The sequence below is a fragment of the Gavialis gangeticus genome, unplaced genomic scaffold (genome assembly GCF_001723915.1).
Source record: "Gavialis gangeticus isolate Ggan-Ray unplaced genomic scaffold, GavGan_comp1, whole genome shotgun sequence".
NCBI lineage: Eukaryota > Metazoa > Chordata > Crocodylia > Gavialidae > Gavialis > Gavialis gangeticus.
Genome location: NW_017729022.1, coordinates 121,317,446 through 121,328,291, shown reverse-complemented (window position 1 = coordinate 121,328,291; position 10,846 = coordinate 121,317,446). Strand labels below are relative to the sequence as shown.

Below are 10,846 nucleotides of genomic sequence, written 5' to 3'. Positions count from 1 at the left end.
CCCCCCCCCCCCACTTTAATAAGTAGGGAAAAAACACTGCCACGTAACAGGGGGAAACAGAATATAAAATAAATGTTTAAAACAAACTAACTCCTCACAGCTTTCACCCTCATACCTGGCCAGTGCTTCTCAGTCCCCAGCTAGTTCCAATGACAGGCTGGAATCCTTAGTCTCTGCAGCAAACTCCACCTCATCCCTGAGGGGTCTCAGCTTTTCTGCCAGCTTTTAGCAGGTTGCCTCTGCCCCACCATTTCAGCCTTATTAGCTGCCGTCCCCATGTGGCAGTTTTCGTCTGTCTGCACTTTGTGGGGTTTCACACCAGCAGGCTTCAGTGGACTCCAGCAGGCCTCATTCTGGCAGACGCACACAGCCCACACATGCATATGCATGCTCTGGCTCCCCTGCTCATTATCTCTTTCTCCCCTAGCTTCTAGATGGTCAGAGTTCTCAGGAAAGGGGCCCTTCCAACACCATGCACAGAGCAGAGTGCAGTTACCTAGGCCATACCTAGCCCCTATGCACTCTAGCCATGAACCCCTTCCCCACTAGAACAAAATCCTATCTAAAAAAACACTTTCAACATAAAACATCAAAATAGACAATACAACCACATAATTGTCACAGCAGCCAAGTAGGAGCACAGAAAATTATTTATTGTCAGTAGGATTTACACCTTTTAGAACAACTGCATAGACTTTTGCCACTTGGCTGCTGGAGTTAACTGTGCAAACAGCAGTAGTAGGGTTACAGTATTTACTGCATCAAGGTTTTGCCTCTGGAACAGCACTAAAGGCCTGTCCAGACCTTAGCCACTCCCTTTTCCTCACGTAGCCTCTTCCCACAACAGTCCCAAGTTCCTTGCCCAAATCAGTCCTTGTCTTCCTGCCCCCCACTCCCAGGTTCCTAAGTCATTCAACATTCTCCCTCTTTCCCTCTGTCGTCTTGTCAACTCATCAGCCTCATTCGCCTGCTCCTCTGTCCATGTTTTTTATCTTCATTGTTAGTCTTTCCAGATCATCTTTTGTGGGCTGCTTATCCAGTCTCAGAGTATGATATCCCCAGTTCCCTGTCCTAGTGTGTTTGTCCAGACAGTCCCAGCTCTCCCTCCATCTGCTGGTTCCTGGTTAGATCCATTTTTCTTTCTGCTTTACCCTAGGATTACCCGTTTCTTTGCCCTGCCAGCAGCAGTCTCTTTACATCCAACAGCTACATCCAGTGTCCCTGGGCAGCTACATCCAATGTCCCTGGGTCCCCCTGAGCTCCCCTGGCTGCAGACTCCCTGTGCTCCACAGGCTTCCCTGCCTCACCCTGTGTGGGGGTAGGGGGAGAAGGGGGGCAGGGCAGGATGCAGAAGCTGCAAGAGGAAAAGGAAGCCTGGACAAACTGTCAGCAACAGTAGAAGAGTGATGAGAGTGACACCTCACCCAGGAGGCTGGGGGATGCAATAAATGAACCCCTTGGAGGCTGTATGTTGTCTGTCAGTTGGACAGCCTTGATAGAAGGGAAGAAAGTCCCTTGTCTTGGACTCAAGTATGAGGCAGTGGGAGGGAGGCAATTGCTACCTTTCCCGCCTCACCGGCTTACTCGTGCTTGGCTCTGGCTCCGGTTCCAGCTCTGGCAGGCTCCAGTCCTGCTCCAGCCTGGGGCTCAGAGCTTGTGCTTGCTTCAGTCGCAGCCTGGCCCAATAGTAGTGATGGTGGTGGCAGCTCTGGCTACACGCTGGAATTGGAGCTGGAGCTGCTGGGCTGGGTTGGGGGTGGAGCAAATGCATGCTCTGTGCCCCAGGCTAAAGCAGGGCTGGAAGCTGCCAGAGCTTGAGCCAGGGGTAAGCATGACATGGGTGGGGCGGGGGCAGCAGGGGGCAAAGTATTGGGGAGGCAAAGCTCAGGTGTTAAGCTGCTTGACCCCCCCCCCACACATATATACACTGCCTCCCTCTACCACTTGCCCCCCAGAATGCCACTGCTTTCCTGCTACAGTGGTGGGGGAGGCATAATTTAAGATGAGACTCCAGTAATTAGATTCTATACATGGAAAATTTATAAGTATGTTATAATTTTCTGTGTATAGAAAATTTATTTACTGGGTTGTCCTCTTAAATTCGTGGTCATCTTGGATTCAGGTAAATATGGTGGGTCTATCCCAGGGGTACAGAAAGTCTGGCCCATGGGCCAGATCTTGTTGGCAGTGGACTCCATTTCCCAGCAGCCCCTGCCTGCATGGCTGGAGCTGGTTACCATGGAGAACCCAGCAACAGCTGCTCTGTAATAGGACAGGGCCAGGGTTTCTGTGGAGACTGCCCTAGTGGCACCAGTCTCTTCCTGATAGGGGGACTAACCTGGGGGATGTGCTGTGGGTGGGAGCAGGGCAGGCTCAGCTGCCGCTGCCTAAACAAGGTGTGCAATGGCAGTGCTGGCAGTGGGAAGGGTGATGATGTTGGACTACAGAAATTGTGGGGTGGCTATACCCCCCCCCCACCATAAGCTCCCCCTAGCGCCACTCCTGCTGGCAGGGTGGGGAGCTGCTCTGGAACTGGGCTGAGATCTTGTGCCAGTGACAACATGGTTCAGAGTCAGGGCAGAGCTGCAATCTGCAGCCTCAACACCCCAGGTAGGGGTGTGCAAGCCATAGATAGCGGCTCTGCCCCAGCTCCAGACCACACTGTCACTGCTAGAAGGAGCCAGGGCAGAGCCACTACTGCAAGATCCCAGCCCAGCTCTGGAGCAGCTATGTGCTCTGTCAGTGCTGTTGGGGTCAGTCTCCTTGGAAGCCCTGGCCTTGCACTATCATAGTGTGGCTGTTGCCGGGGTCTCCATGGAAACTGGCCTCAGCCATGTGGGCCGGGTCTGCTGGGAAATGGAGTCTGGCCGTTGGCTGGTTCCGGCAATTTTTCCCACCCCTGTTTTATGCACACAGACTGAATTGTTATGCACGCCTGCAGAAAACATGAATTTTCTTTTGATTAAGCTTGATGCAGTGAATATTGTAACTAAGTTATTCTTCCTTAGCTGCTTGTTCTTTATATTGGAAGGAGCCTTGGTTTTAGCCTTTGACCTATGGAATTGTGATATTTTCTGTTGGTGCTGAAACTGCCAGATAATTGCTGTCCTGTTATAAGTAGAAGCCTAATCAAATAATCAGAAACTGCCTGAGCCCCAAGCAGTTCTCCCAACCTACAGGACAGTTGAGGGATACTAACTTCTGTAGGGGATAGCACACGAATGCCACACAGCTTACTGGTGTCTTTTTTGATTAGGGCTATCAGTTAATAATGTGCACGGTTAATGCAAGAATTAATGTGTTAATTTTTTTTAATGCGTTAATTGCACATGTGATTTTGGAGCCTGTGCCTGGGCTGCCCTGCAGCTCCTCTCCACTGCCATCACCGCTGACTCTAGGCCATCCAGTGGGGCAGCAGTGACAGTGCAGAGGAGCCGCAGGGCAGAGTGGACGCAGGATCTGGGCGACTGCAGCAGGAAGGCGGGGTGGGAAGTGCCTGGCAGGTAAATCTGTGGAGGGGAAGGGGCTGGGTGGGCAGATTGAGGTCCCCACAGTGAGGGAGGGAGTGGGGTAAGGTCAGGGACTGGGGTGAATGGGACCTCAGGGCCAGGGCCGGAAGTGGGATGGACCTGCAGGTGTCTTGTTCAGGAGTGCTGGGGGGGCGGGAGGAGGGGGCAGCTCCCTGCTGCTGTGAGCACCCCTGGGGGAGTCATGGGGAGCATGTCCCCAGATTTGTGCACAGGGTGGAAGCAGGCTGTGGGCTGGGGCTCTGTACCATGCTGCCTTTGCCCTGGGAGCCATGCAATGCCATGCTGTCTCTCCCGCCACTGAGTGGACAGGGGCCACAAAATGGCCAATGCGCAGCTTCCAGGGCAAGGGCAGCAGGGCACAGAGCCCCAACCCACAGCAGGCCTGCCTCCACTTTGTGCACAAATCTAGGAGCCCCCTCACCCATGCCTCTGGATGAACTGCCTGTGGCTCCATCCCCCCCCCCCGCTTGCCCTCCATAGACTTACCTGCTGGGTACTGCTTTACACACCACTAGGCTGCATTCCTTTAGGGTTACCATATTTCCAGTTTCAAAAAAGAGGACATCTGTGTGTGCGTGCATGCACCGGGGGCGGGGAGAGGGGGGGCACTGATGTGCCCATGTTCTGCCCCTGTTCCTCACTCCCAAGCCACAGTGCGCCCCACCCCCACCCTGCTGCTGCCCCTCAACTCTGGATCCACAGTACCCACATCCTGCCAGAGTGTGTGGGCCCCACCACTCCCTGGGCTCCAGACCCCCCACACCATGCTCCCAGTGCTACAAAGTATCTGCATAATTTTGCGCAATTTTGAGTTTTTAGCCCTATTTTTTTATGTCTCCTTGAGTAAAACAGTGTCAGTACTCTGCTAAACTATGCCATTACTTTGCTTATTTTAAAGGTGAGCTGATTTTAGCATCAACTGTTTTACATTTGTTTAATGATTCTTTCCTGGGCAGGCCGTGCTCCTCCTAGGAACACTACTGTTGACCTCAACAGTGGGAACATTGATGTGCCTCCAAATATGGCTTGCTGGGCCAGTTTTCATAATGGTGTAGCTGCTGGACTGAAGATAGCTCCTACCTCCCAGATAGACTCTGCTTGGATTGTCTATAACAAGCCAAAAAATGCAGATCTAGCCAATGAATATGCAGGTTTCCTCATGGCTTTGGGTCTCAACGGGCACCTCACAAAGCTTGCCACACTCAACATACATGACTATTTGACCAAGGTAAGGTCTTCATTCAAAAAACAAGAGGCATAAATGTCTTTAATGTTGGCTTTTTTGTTATCTGTGCTAGCTAAATACATTGTTCACCTCTACCATTTTTTTTAAATACTTGATATTGGATATCATGGTGTGAGGGAATTTCTGAAGAACTTAGCTGGTAATAGGCGTTATGCCTATATTTCAGTTTGTATGAAGAGAGAACCTTCAAAGGACATCACCTAGAAAGCACTGGCTGGTCTCTAAAGGTTTTCTTTGTATAAGAAATTTTTTGGCAGCCATAACTTTGAGCTGATTTTTCCCAGCCACATCTCAATAGTTCTACCCTTGCAATGGTATCTGCTCACTCTATAGGAATGTAATGGATTTCATTTCATTTCACTGTACAGGGCTTACAAATTTATTTGTGCACTTTGCTACAAAAATACAGTAAAATTCTTCAGTGGACTAATTCCTAACACTCTTATCTTTGTCCAAGATGTCAGTGAAAAAATGATGGGAACTCTCCAACAGCAGTGAGTTTTACCTGACTCATCCTGGCTTCAAATGTGGGTAGAGCACTGAAAACAGCTTTTGAATCAGAAATGATTTGCTGATCATGATGAATAGTCAAGTTTTCATTTGTTGCTGAGTGCTTTCTGGATTGCTGAGCTGATCAGCTAGTTATAACAGAGTATGGTCTTGAATTAGTTCTGGACATTCCTTATGGAGCAATTCCTATTGTTTATGTTTCCTACTTATTGTTAGGTGCAGAATACAATTAATGCCTTTTGAGTTTAAGGCCTTAGAATTAGCCCCGCTAAATTATATCCCTGTTAAATTATTTTAGTTCAGAAACCCTTCAGCATGGCACACAGTATAAAATTTCTCTCAACTCGAAGACCATACAAATTATCTTATTTTTTTATATTTATTTTTTAATTAGATGCATATTCTGTCCTTCCCAAAAAAGGTCCAGGGTGACTTTTATTATAAGACAAAAAAATTAAGGAAAGAGAATACATCATTAAAATAAGGTGCAACAAAACAAACTCTCCCCCACAAAAAAACTCCAAAAGCAGTGCACTCTTCCCCCTCCCACTCTCCTGCCTCTGAGAGAGAGAATGTCTACTCCTCCTATACCCAACCTTGATTTCCAACCCACATTCAATACCTCCATAAAAGAAAACAACAGTTACTTCCACTGCCCATATTCCCTCCCATCCTGACCTAGTCCAACTCCTCTGCCTCATATCCAGTGGATTACTCGCTTGCTCACTCACTCTTATAGCCCCCTTCCTCTTTCTCTCAAGCCTGGGTGGTGGCTGTCTCCAAAGCCCACGCATCCTCCCCTTCCCTCCAAGGAAGAACATTGTTCAATTAAAAAATATAAGACTTTGGTTTCAGCTAGGATAAATACACCTATATTTAACATTTTCAGTGTTCTTTGTTTCCTGTTTCAGGGCCATGAAATGACGAGCATTGGGTTATTGCTTGGTGTTTCTGCTGCCAAACTAGGGACAATGGATATGGCTATTACTCGGCTCCTTAGCATCCACATACCTGCTCTCCTACCCCCAACTTCAACAGAACTGGATGTCCCACACAATGTCCAGGTGGCTGCTGTGATAGGAATAGGCCTGGTATATCAAGGAACTGCTCACCGGCACACAGCAGAGGTACTGCTGGCTGAAATAGGTAAAACAATAAAACAGGAGTGTGTGCGTGTGGGTCTGTGTGTATGTGGCATGTACATGTTTTACACAGTACATGTGACTTGAAAATTGATCTACTGCCTATTTGCTCAGTTTAAATATATTGGGGACCATACTTGCCTGTCTCATCTCTCAACCCATGCACTCTGCAGTATAAGGGACTAAAAGTTACTGTAAACTAAGTGTTCTGTGCAGTATTTAAATTAACACTGTCAGTCAACTGCCAAATTAACAATATGCTATTAGTACTTGATGAATAGCAGAAAATATGCATTGAGTATATTTGATTAATTCTATGAGTGTTAATCTAAAGGCTGGTAGATAGTGAAATAGAGTCTTTTAAAACTTAAAAACTTAAAGGAGAGGTTCCAAATAAAAATTTATTCGGAGTGAACACACAAACAGTCTCATCCCAAAGTTGAAGGAGTGATCAGCGTAGAAACCATTTATGCTTATCTTGAAGAAAATCTTAGTTCCCACATGGTCTGATTGTTATGACTCATCTGAGGTCCTCTGTTGAATCACTTTGTAGTCACTCATTCAGGGTTTCTGCTAGCTCTTTTGTTTAATGGGAAACTTTTAAGCTTCTGAACAGAATATTCTTTACACATTGCATAGTGGGGGTGGGGAGTGTAAATGTTTGTGTGTATTATTGCTACTATTTTTTTACAATTAACCATTAGACAATTTTAAATGTATTGTTTAAAGAGACAACAGATCATTTGTTTTAAATCTCAATTAGGTTTTTAAAAGAGATACCTTTTTATTTATGTCTCTAGCTACTTAATATCATCAGCAAATGTCAATAAATTCTCATACATTATTTTATGTTGAGAAGGGGTACTCTTGCTTGAACTTCTTATAGTATATATAGTTGAAAGAATTATGAGCCAAATCATGGTTTATGAGATGTATTAACAGTTCACAAATAAATAGAAAAGCTTGTATATATTCTTCTGTGACTTTCATAGCTTTTGAAATTTTGTTACTTGCATGGGGATAGGTAATGACTCTTTTAGTACCTGCTTGCACCATAGCCCTGTGGATATTAACTCTGGTTCCCTCTATAGTTTTTGACAATTTATGCTGCATTTGAGAGAGAATTAATGGTCTCAATGCATTTAGAAGGTATTTTCCCAGTATTCTTGAATAAAGTAGATCTGAGGCTTACCGTCATTTCTGAATACTGAAATGTATTGCCAATAAGGTTAATTGGCTAGTATTTTAGATTAATATCATGCTATGTTTCCTTGTTTTATTAAGGACGTCCACCAGGTCCTGAAATGGAATACTGCACTGACAGAGAGTCCTATTCTCTAGCATCTGGCCTGGCCTTAGGCATGGTTTGTCTGGGGGTAAGTCCAACCTGCCTTTCACTAAAGTGCAGGTAGTGGGAAAACATTATAAACTGAATTAGTGCCCTAATTACAAATCAAAGGACAGTAATGTCATCAGTATGTTTGAGTGATGTCTGTCATTCCCTTTCTAATTAATTGCATTGGCAACTGAGCAAGTGTGTTCAAATTTTCCACAAATTGGAAAGTAGTTGTGGCTGTGTTCATGTCTGTGTGGGTTCACTTTCTGCAGATAATTGAAGAATGAATTTTCTGTCAGAGTTCTTGGTAATAACTTTTTAAAAAAACAGAGATGATCAAAAACAAATTTTGAACTTGTGAGCATGAGTATTCACACAGAAATATAATTTTAAAATACTCTTCTCATAGGAAGGCGATCTGACTTGCATGTCCACATGTAACTGACCCACTGTTCAGTTTTCACTTTCTCTTACATTGCTAATAATAAATCTGCAAGCAAGAGTTTATAAAAAAAACAGAGAATTTGCAGAAGCTAAATTTGTCTGTGTGCTTCAAATAACTTGCTAAGCTTCGGTGATGACATTAGCTGCCAGAGCCTTCCATGATGTAAAGAGTATTGTGTGATGCAGAGCATTTACGCAGCCTATAAAAAGCCAAATTTCTGGCATGTTGGTTCAGAAAATGATGGCTGTGGTATGCCTTTGGGTCTACATTTTGAAAAGCTGAGGGCACATTCAAAGTAGGGCTAGTGCCCTTAGGTTAGTAGGTTTGGCAGTGTCACTGAGGGGTCACATCAGAGAGGTAGGGAAGGTGGAAAGCAAATCATATGAGGTACTAGTGAATGGGTCAACTCCCAGTTGTGCTCTGGTGGAAAGAACAAACAACTTGCAGTGCTTTGGTATTATTCCTGTTTCATCAAGGGTTATATTTGTACAGTTTGGGTAGATTCATAGTGCTGTAGACCTGTGTAGTTGGTGTCTTTTGTTTTGTTTTATAGTGCTTTTAAGGCACAAGAAGGTTTAGAAATGTTATGTCTGCCCATGTCCTTAACCTCTGAGGCAAGGTTTCTTACATTTCACAGACAGCATAAAGCTAGATTGCTGTTTGGAATGGTAGGGTGACAGAATTCATACTAGCTGAAGAGTTTCTTCGCTGCTTTAAAATGGCCATGTATGAAGGCACTATTCTATCTTCCTTCTATCTGTTCTCTCTTTTTAGCATGGCAGCAACTTGATAGGCATGTCAGACCTTAATGTTCCTGAGCAGCTTTACCAATACATGGTTGGAGGTCATCGACGATTCCAAGCAGGAATGCACAGAGAGAGACACAAATCTCCAAGTTATCAGATCAAGGTAATTGTTACAGTTGGAGAGAATGCCTGCTAATTTAAGCAGAAATGGGGGTAGTATAGAGGCTGGCTTGCACATTGCTATGGACTTGTCTCCCAGCAAATTCAATTTTGAATTATTAAACTAGTAAAATGGTGCAATATAGTAAACTGGACTGAAAGTGCACATTATATTTTGACAGGAAGGAGATACCATAAATGTGGATGTTACTTGTCCAGGTGCAACACTAGCACTTGCTATGATCTACTTAAAGACTAATAACAGGTACTGATCTTAACATCGCTTTGAAGTTTGAAATAACTTGTAATTTGCTTTTAAGTTCCTGTATATTTCTAATCTTCTCTTGAGAATTCACAACGTATCTGAGATAAAAATGTGCCTTTTGGGATAATTTCTATATAAGCTACTCTGTTCTTACACTTTAAGAGTGTAATCTGTTTTCTTAGCTTTTCTAATGCCAATTTATACTATGCATGTTTATTGACTCTTTTTAATTAGCAATTTCAAAGCACATAAACACTAATGCACACTGTCACAACTCTCTTGCAAGTGGCATCCCCATTTTATGCTAAAATCCTGCCATGAGGCAGGTGAAGAAACAAGTAGCATCTAGAGCTTGCAGCTCTAGTGTTGAACCACTAAACAGCTTTCTCTCCTATCAGTTAATGACTGCATTACTTGATTACTGATGTAGTATGTGGCTCAGTACAGTCTGTGTTTTGCTGAAGTACATGATGTAAAATACTTTACTGTGCTTAATATAGGTCCATTGCTGACTGGCTTCGAGCTCCTGATACAATGTATTTACTGGACTTTGTTAAACCAGAATTTCTCTTATTGAGGGTATGACTATTTTTTTCCTTTTCCAGTTTCTTGTAATGGTACTGAAATGCATGTGTGTATAAGTGTGTGTATATATACTGAGAGACCTCTCAGTTAATACATTTATGAAAGCCATTAAGACTAAGTAGGATATCAGCATCATTGCAGGTTTGCAATTCAATTTTGGTTAAATTCGCCAGTGAAAAATATGTAAACTGAAATGGTATATTCTACTGTTCTTTTGTATGCAAGCATAATTTGAGTTTTCTCATGATATTCAATGAGAGAGTTTATCTACTTTCTCTCTAAAACAATGGCTGAAAAGCTAGGATTTCACCTCTGTGGAATATAAATTTTCTGTCCTGTCAACCTCCATGTGTTTAATAAGCTAAAATAATTATTTAGCTGTATTCATGCTATTCAGAAATATTATGATTATGTTCCATAAGTTTTCTCTCTTTTTTGTTTGAACTTCCTTACTACTTAAGACACTCGCTCGATGCTTGATTTTATGGGATGACATTTTGCCTGATTCCAAGTGGGTTGACAGCAATGTGCCACAAGTAAGTACTAATATACTCACTCAGTGTTTCACTTTTTAACAGAGTTTTTTCTCTGAGAATTTCCATGCTTTTTAAAGTATTCCTGCTGTGGAAACTGACCGAACGGAATCTTAAGAAAGTTATTCTGGCCTCAAATGAGATTCACGACCTTTATAGAGACGAGTAGTGAATCCTGGCAAACCTTATGAAGTCTTACTATGTGAAGGAAGGCCCTCACAAAGCCTTTGTAGGTTTTCAGGAGACAGAAACATTTCCAAGACCTCATTATTCCCCAATTCAGAATTTTTACTGTTCCCTCTCTCCCTTCCCACCCTCCCCAGTCTTCTGAAAGTCTTCCCTGCTTGCA

General features: G+C 43.9%; 1 protein-coding gene across 2 annotated transcripts in view; it reads left to right on the top strand.

The window, feature by feature from the left end:
• ANAPC1 (anaphase promoting complex subunit 1) overlaps nucleotides 1-10,846 on the top strand; it is a 103,462-nt gene that overhangs the window by 59,665 nt on the left and 32,951 nt on the right. For both annotated transcript variants that reach the window (XM_019516111.1, XM_019516110.1), the window contains exons 28-34: nucleotides 4,487-4,758; nucleotides 6,198-6,432; nucleotides 7,713-7,804; nucleotides 8,984-9,118; nucleotides 9,297-9,379; nucleotides 9,880-9,958; nucleotides 10,426-10,500. In XM_019516111.1, the coding sequence (XP_019371656.1) occupies nucleotides 4,487-4,758; nucleotides 6,198-6,432; nucleotides 7,713-7,804; nucleotides 8,984-9,118; nucleotides 9,297-9,379; nucleotides 9,880-9,958; nucleotides 10,426-10,500 (971 nt within the window). The remainder of the gene's footprint in view (nucleotides 1-4,486; nucleotides 4,759-6,197; nucleotides 6,433-7,712; nucleotides 7,805-8,983; nucleotides 9,119-9,296; nucleotides 9,380-9,879; nucleotides 9,959-10,425; nucleotides 10,501-10,846) is intronic.